At 38.1% G+C, this 15,363-nt stretch overlaps 1 protein-coding gene across 1 annotated transcript in view; it reads right to left on the bottom strand.

The window, feature by feature from the left end:
- Positions 1 to 6,633: 6,633 nt before the first annotated feature.
- Positions 6,634 to 15,363, bottom strand: part of cad (homeotic protein caudal) — a 12,688-nt gene continuing 3,958 nt past the window's right edge. The window contains exons 4-5 of the mRNA XM_018032561.1: positions 8,291 to 8,436; positions 6,634 to 7,548 (exon numbers count right to left, since the gene is read on the bottom strand). Of these exons, the coding sequence (XP_017888050.1) occupies positions 6,634 to 7,548; positions 8,291 to 8,436 (1,061 nt within the window). The remainder of the gene's footprint in view (positions 7,549 to 8,290; positions 8,437 to 15,363) is intronic.

The raw sequence follows: 15,363 nt of genomic DNA, 5'->3' as shown, positions 1-15,363 counted from the left end.
ATACATCCTTAATACATTATCTAAAACATAATCTAAGCCAGATTGTACCGTTTCAATAATGTTTTATTTAATTTATACAACTTTTTTACAGTCCTTTTGATGGTCGAATAAAATTTTTTATCACTGTCCATTAGAAAACCAACGATATTACAAAGTAATACAACTAATCTTCTGTTTTTAATGTATTAATGTAACCGACATATCAACTTGAACTTTTGTATACTGTATAGAATACCGTATACAAATATTAAGTTTCTTAAGAAACGAGGAAACGCATAAAATTCGCACCATTTCTTTATATACAATTAATGATATTGTAATTTTTGTGTGAAAATTGCGATAACAAAATGCACAAGCTTCCTTGCTTCTGCATTCGTTTAGGATTCATTTAGTGGTAAGATAACAATCAATTACGAATGCTTTTGCATGTGCTTTCTCTATAATAATCTTTGTATTCTGACATAGGCATATAAAGTCGTGTACATTTTATTAATTTATTTATACTTCGAATCCTCAGTTTGTGATTCTTCGAGTCTCGGATAAATATACACGAAAATTAATGCAACACGTTGTTTTTTCACCATCGTTTAGCGTTTTTCAGACACTGATAATATATTTAAATGAGTTGTCTTTCTCCAAATAATAAAAGTACACTGCTAACACTCTTGGCTCCGCATCTCTAAGCAATAGTGATCCTAATTTCGAACGCTTGTCATTTGTTCTAATGAAATGTTTAAGGAATTTTTCGGTTTAAACTAAAGAAAATTTAGAAACTACTGAACAGTTACGAACTTTTAAAAGATTTTTATAAATTACAAGGAATAAATAATAATAAAACAGGAAATGACTAAAATTTGTTTATTTGTTGAACCAAAGGGTTTTGCTGGTAGCTCTATGGTTAAATTCACCGTGTAACGCAAGGTGCATAATCGCCCTCGAGTTTCACCGGAAACCGAAAACTGAAAACAGTTTTCCGTCCCTGCCGAGGCGCGTCAATGTTACCTGAGGTCCGGCAAAAGGATTTCATAAATGTATACATACCTTTGCTCGCAGAAGGGACGTTTTATTACAGTTTTCATCCGCAGATTAGTCCCTTTGGAAGCATCGATACTCGATTCGACCGTTCCCGTTTATAGCCCCTGTCATAAAAGTATCTATTTGGTGTTTTCGACCGGACCGGCTGGGCCGAGCTCCTTTGAACAAAAAGGTACCCATCCCGTGCAGCCCCTCGGAATTTCTCGGTATGCTACGTGAAACGTTGTTGCGTTCCCCGGGTCCAATTACGCGCTGGTCGCCGACTCGTTCGAAAAAGACGCGGCGGCGCATCCCCTTCTTTTTTTTTTTTATCTCCGATCCCGATTTTCTCTCGTCGTTTGACCGCGCGAGCCGTGGAAGCGGCAAGCGCGAGACGAACCGTTCTAACGGGGAAGTAGAAGCACTTCTTGGCTTCTTTGTCCGTGAAGTTTACGGAACTGTAGATACGGCAAAATTCCAGTTTACATTGCTTCGTAACCGTGCGATTTCGCCGTCGTAAATCCTAGATACGGTTGGAAGAGTACCAAACAATGAAATTCCATGTTTAAAAGAATTGATCCGACGAACTTTCAGAACCTTTGCCGCGATCTACCAAAAGGGTAAATGTCCCAATTTTTGTTCACGCCGCAATTCCTCCACACTGGCGTGTTTCTCTATCGTTTCAAGATAACATTAATTTCTATTAATTTCATTATTTTTCTATAGTTTTAAGATAAAAGCGTAGAGAAATACTCTATGTAGAATGTAGAAATTATGACCTAAACAGAAACTGGGATATCTGTCTTGATTAATTATTATTAACGAGAAAAATGAAAATTCAGTTTTCGTCTGCGTAATAAAATTCGTACTGATAATCATCTTATTGAACAGATTGAGCAACGATTAACTTGGTATTATCACTGAAACGATATATTAAGAATCGTACGATAAATAATTCGTTAATACTTGAAAGTGTGCTTGCGCGCACGTATTTTCTCAGCCATTATTTTTTTCAATTCTCTCTAAGAATTTTGCAAGTAAACAAGTGCAATCACGATCAAATAGAATAGCAAAAAAAAGAACGATTCTAGTAAAGAAAAATATCGATTTCATTGCAGTTCCACGTTATTACTTAGAAGTTAAATGAATAAAATGTACAAATATGACTAAATACGAAGGACGTGTATCGGGACGATCCACGGACAAATGTGGAGATGACAAAAAATGTAGAGAGAAGGGGAGAAGAAAATAGGAAGAGGAAGGAGCGTGTGGTGGTACGTGGAAATTGCGAGAAGAGGGAAGCTGGGGGTTGCGTGTTGCGAGCAGCAGGGGTTGGAGAGGGGTCGGGGTCGGACATCGATCCGGTAGTTAAGCTGAGGGCTCCCACGGGACTCGTTGCTACACTCGCCTCCTCTCCTTGCTTTATTTGCGCAAACCCCGTCGCGGCGGCGTGTCCCGCGGACGTAACAACGCTTTGGCATTGGTTAAAACGCCAAACGCCGCGCTTACCAGCAAACATAAACCGCATTACCACGTTTTTATCCCTGTATTTATGTACCATCTCTAACGAGCGCCCATTCCGCGAGCAGGGAGACGACGCTCTCCCGGCCGAAGGTGTCGCAAACAAATCGCGGGATCGTAAACGGACCGTTACCCTGACGCGGATTTAATCGTTATTGCCACGCTCAATTATCGAACCTCTCCAATTCACCTCGAACGCGGATGTATTAACCATCATATCAATCACTTCCCGCGAACAGAACGAAGAGACGGTATCGTCAATCATGCTTAGAATTGTTTTAAAAATGTACTGCCGTAATTCTATCTCTAATTCATACAAGGCAAACGTCCCAATTTTTTGTTCACAATTTCTGCTCAGTCATTTTCCTATAATTTCAAGGTAAAAATCCGTGAGTAGAAATTGGGACTCCCTTAGTTAAATCAAAATGCAATTTCATTAATCTTGATATTTTCTGATTATCCTTAATTATTTCAAAAAATCTAGTCACTTTCTTCAGTTAAGTAGAAGTACATAATTTTATGAAAAATGAGTTAGGATCACTGCTTTTAAAGAAACACTTCTGGAATTTATCCATAATTCCACAGTTTTTTAATGAATTCTCAGGAACGGGTTTGTCATACTCGGGACAGGAATGAAGTGAACGACGTAGTTATTAAACATAACACCGTTTATTTCTGTTCATTTTTCAAATTTCGCGATCACATGTTCATTATAGTACGCACGAGACGTAACAATCGTGTAATAATTAGCACTAATCATGGTGTCAATTGTTTAAGCTAGAAGTAAAATTGCGACGCATACTAGTCCAGTTAATCTGATTACTCGTTCTCATCGATTTGCATCAATTCGGAATCGATCTAAACCTTCGGTCAACTATTTCTCACTAATTATATCGATTCCGAATCGACGAGAAATATTTAACTGGAAAAATTTCACTAATATGTCTAAATAATCAGATTATCTGAATTCGCACGCATTGCAATTTATAAACTAATTGTTTCTAGCTTGATTAGATTCTGATCCTTTACAGTTACATTACATGTCACGTCTCGTGATCTCGTCAATTAATGTATACGAGGGCTGACAACGCTGAAGGCACACTGCACGTAAAAGACCGGTATTGTCCCTCTTTTATCGTTTCTCTCTCGACCTTATTCTTTATTGTCATATTAAAAATTCGAAGTCTCCGAGATCGAGAAGTCTAGCGTCGGCGCAGCGATAAAACTACGTTCAAGATACATGAAGAATAAGAAATAGTGTCAGCGAGTTCGACTTGTGGTAAAAAACCGGCGATTAAAATGATTGAAATTTAAATGTTCTAAGGCATAGACTATACATATACATAACGATAATTTAAACGTGTATTTATGTTAGACAGAATCTCTATTATCAGAACGTAGCTGGATACAGAAATATTCTTGTTTCATACTCTAAAACGATAAAAGAGATTCTGTCAATTTTTTCAATTATCTATGAACGTTTGTCTTCGTCGAATTGATTAATTGACTAAATTTCTGATTCGATTAGAAGCGTACAGTACCGTAGAAAAAGCGATGACGATCCGATATGCACTTTCTGAACCGATGCGAGTAATTCGAAAAAGAAATAGCAGTTGAGAGACAGTCGGTTCGACGTGCTATTTCTTTCAGCCATATGGAAAATTCAATATTCGCATTCTCCCCTTCTCCATTTAAATAATAGTATTTCTATATATGAATATTAAATTGCGCCAGCGCAATTGGAACAACGAGGACATAGGACGGAGACGATTTTTCAAAGCGAGAACGCGAAGAAACACGGTTCAGGCTCGACGGAAATGTTTCATGTATGACTAGCTCCGAAACTGAGTTCGTAAACAATTCGCAACTAACGATAAATATGTGTACGATAGGGTTGAGTTAATTTCCATGAAAGCTTTTTCGTGTTCTGCCCCCGCGGTGTCTTGAAAAATCGATTCTTACCAAGCGCGGATATCTCGGCTCTCGTATTTTACGAAGGTGTTAATTTCACCATGCCGCATTATCGAGGTAGAAAAATGCTTACGCCGCAAAACGCACGAACTCATTACTCTTCTTCTCATCACCGCGTTCCTTCAAATAAAGCTTTCAAATGTTCCTTGCATACGCTCCGCACCAAACGAATAAATCGAACGACATTTGCATTTTTATAATTGAACGATAATTTGGTAGAAGTTGCGTGGTACACGTCAATAAATTTAGAGTCAATTAAAATAGGAGAGGATGGAAGAAAAAAGCGGGAAAAGATTTTGTAAGTGAAAAAAAAGGAAGAACTAAAGAACAGAAGATTTTGTATCATTGTTCGATTTAAGGTGACACAAAAATTAATTTATAACATGTGGTCGTGAATAGTAATTAATATTAAAAAAAACAGAATGCGGTATTAAGGAGTTCCAGGATTATTTTATTTACAACTCGATGATGTTGTCCTCTAATTATAAAATTAGCAAAATCGAGTATTTCTGGAAATACTGCAATAATATCATAAACAGCACTCATCAAGAATAAAATTAATAAAATACTTCAATATTTAGTAACGACCATCTCGTAATCCTACGTATACATATGTTTGTTTTGTTCTCTTCTCAATCTTCTTGTTCAATAATTTAACATATATACAATAGAATACTACGTGTGTACCGAAAAGTATAAAAATCCGAATTAACAATTATATTTACAATTAAATTTTTAATATCGATCTGGAGACGAATTAAAATTTGGAAAAATCGAATTGCAATTAAAGTCAAATAAGTTAAACTAATTAATTTATATCCTCTTTCCTTTTTAAGAATATTTTTAACAAGAGATGAGAGTACGGATGTATAATTGTGAGTCTGGGATGGAATCCGTAAACCACTGTATCGTCGTCTGGATTGCGTCGAATGCGAGAAGTATAAAAATTTCTTAAAAGTATCGATGAATATGTACACACGAATATATTACAAAGGTATATTTGGTTTCAAGAAATTTTTACACTTAGTCGACGCGCATCTCTCACTCACAATTATGTTTTTCATTTTTAAACAACAATCAGGTGATGCAAAATCGAAAAAGCAGTCAAAAATCGAAAAGATCCGAAGATGCAGTAAGAGAATCAAGAAAATAGAAAAATATTATAGTACAAAAATTCGTTCTAGCAAAATCGAAGAAGAGAACAAGATAATACTGTGTAGAATAAAAAAAGTGAAGAGAACACACTGTGATGTCGTCGGTGAATAGTTCGTCGTTATCTTTAATTCCTCGCCGATCTCGAGGATAACAAAAATCGAATGCTTAACACGCTAAAACGTAGTCATATTGAAATAAAAATACGAAGTAATAATTAAATTAACTACATCTCCGTGTGGTCATCGTTGGACGGACAAATATATACAGATTCCAGTCTTGACCACTACGCAAAGTTCTACTGTTCTCTTTTTTTATATCGTCACTTATTTAACTGAACCAGCGGGAACAGTATTTTATCATTTTGTACACTCCCTCCACGACAATGAAGTCTTTGCTTACTCGATTCAACCCGGAATTCTCTTTCCTATACTTTTATGTACAATTTTCGATGGAGATGATTGAGGATCTTCCATCTACGTTTGTAAAAGCATACCGCGGAATTGATCGACTACTCAATAATTCATTTAATTAAGTATCCAATATCAATACTTAATTCGAGACCAAAATATCTTTTCGATAAAGGTATTGTTCGATTTAAGAAATGGTCTTATGCAAGTATCGCATTTTGTGTTGCGAGAATTCAGGCGTTGAAGCGAAGACGATGTCCTTCTTGCAATTACGGGAAAATCAGATCCTCAATCATGTACAGGGTCATGAATCGATCGTTGTAATTGCCGTGTCTTTAGTATAGCGCATCGTGTTTGTACATACCGAGGGAGTCCGGTTGTGATTGATCATACGAGAAGGTTCAGCCATGACTAAAGACACGGCATCAAACCTTTCGATGTCCACGGGCGAAGGCCAACCTGGGCCAGATTTGGTCTCCTGAGACCACCAGCGAGATGAACTGATGGACGGTCGAGATGTCGGTCAGCCGTGGTTGGTTCAGGTGTCGGCGTTGGACGTCGAAGGTTACAAGTCTTCGGGTGCTTGTTGATGGGGGTGTTGATGGGGATGCTGATGAAGGTGCTGATGCGCATGATGCGCGTGCTCATGCGGTTGCTGGTGCGCTTGCTGGTGCGCCTGATGGTGCGCCTGATGGTGCGCCTGATGGTGTGCATGATGGTGCGCATGATGGTGCGCATGCTGTTGCTCTTGTTGGTGCGCGTGCTGTGGCGCTTGTTGGTGCGCTTGTTGGTGCGCTTGTTGGTGCGCTTGTTGGTGCGCTTGTTGGTACGCTTGCTGGTGCGCTTGCTGATGCGCTTGCTGGTGCGCTTGCTGATGGGGATACTGATAAGGATGCGCTTGTTGATGGGGGTGCTGATGAGGATGCGCTTGGTGCGCGCCGTGTCCATGGGCCAAAGGCAGGCCGTGATTACCGTGAGGCGCACCGTTCTGCATCATTAAACCTCCTAGTGGTCCACCTAGTGGTCCTCCTAGCGGTCCTCCAAACGCTCCTGCGAACGCTCCTGCGAACTGTCCTGCGAACTGTCCTGCGAACTGTCCTCCGAGTGGTCCTGCGAACTGTCCTCCGAGCGGTCCTCCGAGTGGTCCTCCGAACTGTCCTCCGAGCGGTCCTCCGAGCTGTCCTCCGAGCGGACCTCCGAGCGGTCCTCCTAGCGGTCCTCCGAGTGGTCCTCCGAGCGGACCTCCTAGCGGTCCTCCTAGCTGTCCTCCTAGCGGTCCTCCTAGCGGTCCTCCGAGTGGTCCTCCGAGCGGACCTCCGAGTGGTCCTTCAACGCCATCCAACGATAGACCGGCCAATCCTAAGCTTGGCGAAGTCGACGTCGATGGTTTCATGTCCCCATTGAGTCCAAATTCGAGCGCCTCGCGCTTCTTATTCTGTTTTCGTTCCTTAGCTCGGCGGTTTTGGAACCAAATTTTTACCTGAAATTCACGTAACGCCACGATGCATTTATGGACCATGGAAATCATGATGTTATACAGTGCTCTTCGCTTGAACAGCCTCGAAAATTCATATACGTAATGTAAGCTTGTGTAAGAAAGGAATTCTGTTGATAATTCTTGATTACTAGTTAAATGCGCTTACATTATAAATTAGTAGACGAAATTAGTTTATCTTTTGATGTAGACAGTTGGAAAATATATGTTGATCCACAGTTAGTCGATGCTTTGCGATAGATCAGAAGATAAATAATGGGCTATTCGTGGCTATCCAATCGAATGAAGAGTATTGCACTTTTATATAAAAGTCGAATTTCTGCATTTATACGACGTCTCTAATTAGCGAAAAATGTGTTCGATTTGTTTATTTCTCCCCGACTACAATTACGCGACATGTTTCAAATTAGAAAATAAAATATGATAGTCAAAAGGGGTTTTATGTATTTGACGTTTCAGAAAATTAAAATTTTGTAAACACGTATGAAAGCAACTAGTAAATTATTTGATGTTTTACAGGAACTACATTTTGTACGAATAATGAAACACTTAATAAACTATCAATCGTTAACAGAATTAATAATGTAAATGTTCCAACTTCTTTTCAGGTCGCAATTTCTATGCTTTTATATTATGTTAATAGAAAAATAAGTCAGTAAGTAGAAATTGTGCGAACAGAAATTGGAATATTTACGTTTCTCGTGATTTATTTTCATTGAGTACTCACTTGTCTTTCAGACAGCGCGAGGTAGGTAGCAAGCTCTGTTTTGCGGCGGATTGTGATATAACGGCTGTAATGGAACTCTTTCTCCAGCTCCAGTCTCTGGTGATCTGAGTAGACTACTCTGTATTTGTCCTTAGTACGAGTCTTCCCTGTAAAATAACGTAGAGAACTATTACATAACAATTTAAGTTATTAGATAACAATTTTATTCTGTGTAATTCTATCTCGCCCCCTTTTTTAATTCCCCTGTCAATAATGCGTCGCCAAGATAATAACGATGCACTTTCGACAGTTTAATTCGTTAGACGCATCTTAATAAATTGAATGAGATATTAAAATGTAGATTTTAAATGCCAGCCAAGTTTTGGAAACCAATCATAAATTATCACGTGTAGAATAAATGAATTTATAAAGAAACTAATTTCTAGAAGAAGTACATGCGTCGAGATGGTAAGGGAAGGAAATTGTGAAGTAATGATGATATACAATACATTACATAAGTAATAAATAAGACATGTTATAATATTCTATACAAATCATAGCAGAATATAAATTCTCTCATGGTTAAGAACGAAGTTCTTGCTGCAATTGCGGTGTACCTTTAATTTTATTATTTAACTTTGTTAAGCAATGGAAAATTTATACTCTATGTAATGTACAATCATTGTGGTTGCTAATGACTCTCGTAGCTGATGCAATCTCGAAAATTCAATAATAACAAGTTTTTCCTACATTTGTTGCGAATATCATTAATTTCCATATTGAAATAAACGTGCGTGATTTGAAATGATTGAGAAATACCAAAAAGGAACGGGGATAAAGAGGGGAGGAGCCGACAAACGGGATGGTGTGAATTCAACGTGGTTCGAGACGGTACGAAATCTAAAACGAGACAGAGTGAAATGAAGCGAAACCGGCGCGACGGAAAGGAACGTGCAGGGACGTGGTGGTGAGGGAAACGATTAGATAAGAGCGGGGCCGGCGAGATCAAAGGCGTGCACGTTAATCCACCACTCCTCGATAAGAGTGCTCGAGGCCTTCCGAGACGTCATGAATAAGCTTCGACCTTAGACTTCTCTCAGTTCTGTGTAACCGTATGGAATATCATAGGTGGATCCAGCATGGCTGGCGAGGAAGAATCAGCCGTGATTACAAGTTTGGCTAAAAGTGGAAAATGACTTCGACGATCGACGCAAGAAACCTCCACCATGTATCAATTTTATCTACGTGCCACAAGAAACGTATTAGCATTTTATTAAAGAATTAAAATGCGAATTTCTTGTATTTATGCAAATGAATGGACGTAAAGTGATTCGACAATTTGTTTTAAGCACTGTATACAGACACAAAATAAAATTGAATATTTATAGCAGTCCGAAGAATTGATCAAACGTCTATAATTATGAAAGAACATAAACGAATACATTAAATTAGAGTATCTTACGAATTCAAGTATTTGTCAAATGTCAAAGTTGTCAGTGTCATATATTCTATCTGTTGAAATATGAAAATACTACATTGTGGATCGAATTTGCAGTCTTGACCAGATTGCGCTCGATCGTTATCGTAAGCACTTCTACTTTTTAGTGTAGCGATAATTCTGAGTGCTGAGCGTGAAATAACCTTCGTTTGGTTTATAAACCAACTTCTATTTGGTAGAAAATTAAATATACAATAATACAAAACGAGCATATCTTTGTGTTTAATAGAAATGAATATTGGCAATAAAATAATTTTCGTTTCTATGACGTTACGTATTTGTGACAATTATTTCCTTGTTAACCCAATACGTTTTTTGCAGAAGTGCACGAAACACCAAAAACGAAATATTTCTTTCTGTTAACAATTTCTATACACAAAACGATAGACTAAATCATTTAAATAATGTAAATTGAACAAAAAGAATATGTAATAAAAGGGAATATTCCCTTGCAGAATAAGAAAATCGGGAATACATTTCCGCAAGTCGATGAATCAAGGTAAAAGAAGAAAAGGAACGATATTCGCGTGTCGAGCTGCCTGTTCGACACACATTGTTCGCAGCGGCAAATATTTGTCGTGTTACAAGCATAATCGTCGCCGAAGCCCGATACACGTAAATAAACATAAAATATCATTAAATCTTATCGACAGGCGTTTTATCTCGAAGATCGTCATCGAATCGAAAAGAGAAAAGGAAAAAATTCCAGGCCCTGTGTTCCTTTAATTCACTACGACAGGTCTTTGTACGCAGGCACGTACAGTATTTTAGATGAATCGTTACACGATTTCTCAGACGAGAGATTCCGTAAAAAGAAAAACAAATAATGGAACGATTGAAAAAATGAGCTTTTGTTATTTTAAATGACTGTCTTCGGCGTGAAGTCGATTTCTTTCACAGCTAAGGAAGTTTCGAAGTTTCCCATCCGAAAAGTCTTCCTTTATCGGAATCCCAGAGGAGGAAGTAGTTTAGCTGGCTGGAGGAAGAACTCGTACCGTCGGCTTTTTCGAACACGGACACGGAGCTCGTGTGAGTCGAGGAGGATTACCCCGTCCGCCGTCGGCGTTTTTCATCTCTCTGATATCGATACTCGCGCACCTACGATTACCCGGCCGGCCGGTTCCTTGTCAACACTCGGTGCTCTGAATAGCGTAATTGTTACACCAGGTCAGTCAAGATAATTTCTTACAATGCCTGCCAAAAAACCAATCAGGAATTCCCAATGGGTGGACGTGAACGTAACAATTATTAGGAACCCTATATAAATTTTATAGTACGAATGTATTTAAAGAAAAATTAGAAATAACATTAATTATGTTATATGAAATGTAAAATGTATTCAATTTTTAATTTACTATTTCTATGAAGTATAGATTTATAGCATAAACTCCCATTCTGATACTTTCTTAACCCACTAGAATTATGTAACTTTATTTTTTCTTAAACTGATAAGGAGAGGAAAAAAGAATGTGAATCGTCAGCGGTGTACAATGTATAACAAATGGAAGAATTCGAGCATCGCGTAGCCTGAAACGTGTCGAGCAATATTTGCCCAGAGATTACGAAGGGGACGCTTCTTTCGAAACACGCGCCTGACTCCGCGTCGCTTCGTGCCGTCGCTAAAATCGTCGTCCTCGAGGAGTCACAATTAATAGCTTCGCTAAACAATTGTTTTTATCGTTACGAACATTTTCTGACGTGACCACGTTCGCACTAAAAGGGCTAACTCAATATTAATCTCGCGAAGTCAGATTCGAAATGCTTGGAGCTTTGATCATTAAAATTTTTCATTAAATCTGCAATATCTTTTATTTTTCCCAATGTGAGGAATTCCCAAAGAAAAATGTACGCGTATCTAACAGTTGTCACGAGCGAAACGTCTGAACTTTAATTAAGACATTGTCTTTGAAGCGATTCTGTTCTGCTATTTCGATAGATAGAGAGACGAGTTATTTTGCGTACGAAAGCAGAGATGAAGCGAGATGGAAATAGTACGAGGGCGCGAAGAAACGGGACTCTTGGGGCTCGTTGCCACCCCATTATAGCGTTTGCTCTTCCATTTCGCGGCGCGAAATGGTGAAAGCGCGTGCCCCGGATTTCCAGCGACGCCCTCGACTTCTCCCTGTCCTGTCAAACTACCCCTCAACGCCTCTACACGTGCTCCGAACCGATGCTTCTGGGTACCATTCGTCACCGGCATCACAATTGCCTCTATTGTGCCGTGCAACATTTGTATATTGCATATCAAGTATCCTGACGATGCCACTTGTTTCTGACTAATCTTATTCCTTTTGAGAACGTTATTAATTGCTTCGATTATATCGGATTACAAATTATAATTGTGATGTACGAAAGATGCGAGCAACGAGATCGAACTAATTGTAAGACAAGATGTGATCTCATTAATCATAGAAGTCCTTAATTGTTTAAATGTGTATAACATGTGATGACAATGACAATCTATGGTTGCCGTTAAGATAATCCGTAACTATTTCGCGCATTTCGCGAAGCGGTGAACAACCCCAGCGAGCCTCTCCACACGTCGAGTTCAATATACGCGGTAAAACAAGAGTATGGATGAATACCCTCTGAAAAAGTTACATTTCAGACACCCGGTGGAACGAACGAAAACTGGCCTTTTACACGTGACGGTAACATGATAATTTAGAAAAAACCCGGACAGCAGTTGGAATTGTAAGAAGCAGGTCAATAGTCTTATTGGTCAACTTAGGAGCGGTAACCCTGATGAAAGACAATCCGGTGTACGTAGGCAAAGTGGGAAGGACTCGTGGCTTGGAGCACGTCGCGTCTTGGGTCGAGTCGAAAGTCCCGAATTTCCGACTCTTCAGTTCATTATGTTACGGCTGTAAGTTTCATGAACGGTTGCCAAGTTGTGGGAAAATCCGAAGGAGATAATGTACTAAGAGAAACAGGCCGACAAAGCGAGGCTAGAATGGTTCCGGTCCCGTTCTCCGGAAGGGACGCACGTACTACCGGAGAATGTCGCGTCCCTTCACGGTATAATTTTGACCCTCATTGTTGGCGAAACAAACTGTCCGAAAATATTTTACGACCTAATTGCGGAGTGACGAGCAGTGAGACAAAGACTGACCAGCGTAAAATATTTTGACACCGTAGTTTCAACGAGAAGATGATTTATTACGATTTATTAAAATTTCCTTTGGAATTGCCTAAATCTACTGACATCAATACAACTGAAATAAATGAAAGTATAAGCTAACTGTTGTAGATCTACGAGAAGGAATTTCAATTTCGATTATAAGATCAAATTTTATCCACTGTCTCTCAAATGTGGCTAACAGTAATTCGCTTCAAGTCATTCGATAGCAAATTCTATCTATTTATAAAAAAATGGGATGTGTATAAATCATATAATTGCTGTACGGAACTATGCAGAATATCAAAAGTTGAAGGTATATTTCAATGTTCTAACGATAAAATAAACCTTCAATTGAAATACATTTTTTAAACTGATACCATAAATGTTTAATTTTGCATAATAATCCTCTGCTCACGTATCATGCATCTAATTACAAGGCGAACAATAAACACGAACTTATAGAATAATTCAAGTACTACGAGCATGTATTCTATGATAGAATATTCATTTGAACATTCGCCATGCAGAAACCTTATCATTCTCTATTTTATCTTTATGACCCCATGGTAACGAGCATGCTCTACATTGGCCATAAGGATAATAGATATCCTGTCGAAGTTAAATATCAATGATGAAATCTACAGGACTTTGCACCAATCAAAGATGTACAATAGGTTTTAATAAATGCATGCGACTACTGGACGAAATGCGAGGACTGAACGATTATAATGATTCTTAACCGTACCAAGAATATCAATGGTGCAGATCTCGTGACTCGCTGCACCTACATTTGGATTGCAGGCTGCAGCTACTTTGCAGGCTGCAACAGTACAACAGTACGCCTGTCTCATTGAGTGTCTGAAACCTCATCCCCTTTTTATACTGCGATCTCTCCCGAATCGAAATGATTTTATCTGTCCATTACTTTTCATATTGTATTTATTTTTTTATTCATATATTTCTATGATCCACAATTTGCATATTTTCGTAAATCGATTTGTTTGCCAACTATTTAAGATTTCAAGAGTTATTTAAGATTATTTTTAGATTCTTTACAGTGGCTAGAAATGTTTTGTTATAAAAAAATTAAATTACATCATTTCCTGCAGCCATAAATCTCCGTCTCCGTTATGCACATAACGCGTAACACGAAACTCAAACGATAAACTGTACAGAAGGAATTAGCGGTCGACCGAGGGGTTTACCGAAGCTATCAGAATCCGCATAAATTGGGAAATGCGTACACACCAGTCGAAGAATTCTTAATCCTTAATTATCAATAAAGATTCATATACTTGTGACTGTTCTATTCAGCGATGAATTTATATCAAAACTAATTCTAATTGAAGTTTAATTAAAGGAAGACGAACTTATAAGAGTGCAGGTCAATCAGACCAAGAACTATAACTGTAATCAATAAATTGGTTACAATAAATATTTCTAATTTCTTCAATAACTTCTCAATAAATACTGAACAGATTCTATTGGAATTGATATAAACTGAAGTAAATGTACGAACTTCCAGCGGATGTGGACTGCCCGAAGAAGCAGTGTTCCCCGTTTCGTGGATCCGTGGGTGAAAAACCGAGGCGACAACGCGAGAGGACGGAGATTATCTCACAAATATTTGAGAGCAATTAGATGTTTGCTCGTCTGTTACTGTGTTTACATTGTTCGCCATATCTAGACCGCGGAGATGTGTTTATAACCGAGACATGCGCGTCAACTCCTCCACCAAAAAAAAAAATCTTTTCCCGTCTACTGTGCCGCTTAAATTCCTACCTGAGAGTCATGCGTGAGATTTTATAATACTCGATAGCCTCGCAATGTATTTTGTATCATTTTCATAAAGTTTTATAAAACTTTGCAAATAATGTTTCATATAATTCCGTTTCTCTAATAAAATCTAATAGGCTGTATCAAGGAAAGATTTAATGCTTGAAAAAACGTGAGCTATTTGAATCAAATAAATTTTACAGTATTATAATATGAGCTATCTGTTCGATGTACCGTGAGTGTAGAAACTTCATAATTGTTATGGGGAGAGGGGATGGACAGAAGGATGTATACGAATGATTGTAAATATGAGATTAAATCTTTTTCATTGAATTTGCCTTCTGATCGACGCGTGTTTATTGTACAAAAGTAATATTAACAATATAATATTAACCAAGTAGAAGTTCTCAAATATGAAATACAATAAATGTTCTTAATAATTTCAGAATGTTATAGTCAGCTTGAGTTAATCAAAATATAATTAAACTGTAATTTAGCAAGTCTTACGTTTGTCAAATTGATTAAACAAAGAAATACGATAAAAGAAATGTACAATTAAAATTGTTATCAAATTCCCATTTGGAAAAATTCTGTTCATGAGATGTTTAATGCAACAAATTTATACGGGCCAAGAATTCTTGAATTCTATTGTGTAATTGCTAAGGGAATAATGTGCCGTAAGGTGAATGTATGATAAAC

This window comes from Ceratina calcarata, unplaced genomic scaffold (genome assembly GCF_001652005.2).
Source record: "Ceratina calcarata isolate Rehan_Ccalc_2016 unplaced genomic scaffold, ASM165200v1 scaffold586.2, whole genome shotgun sequence".
NCBI classification, from domain to species: Eukaryota; Metazoa; Arthropoda; class Insecta; order Hymenoptera; family Apidae; genus Ceratina; species Ceratina calcarata.
This window is presented reverse-complemented; position numbering and strand designations above follow the sequence as displayed.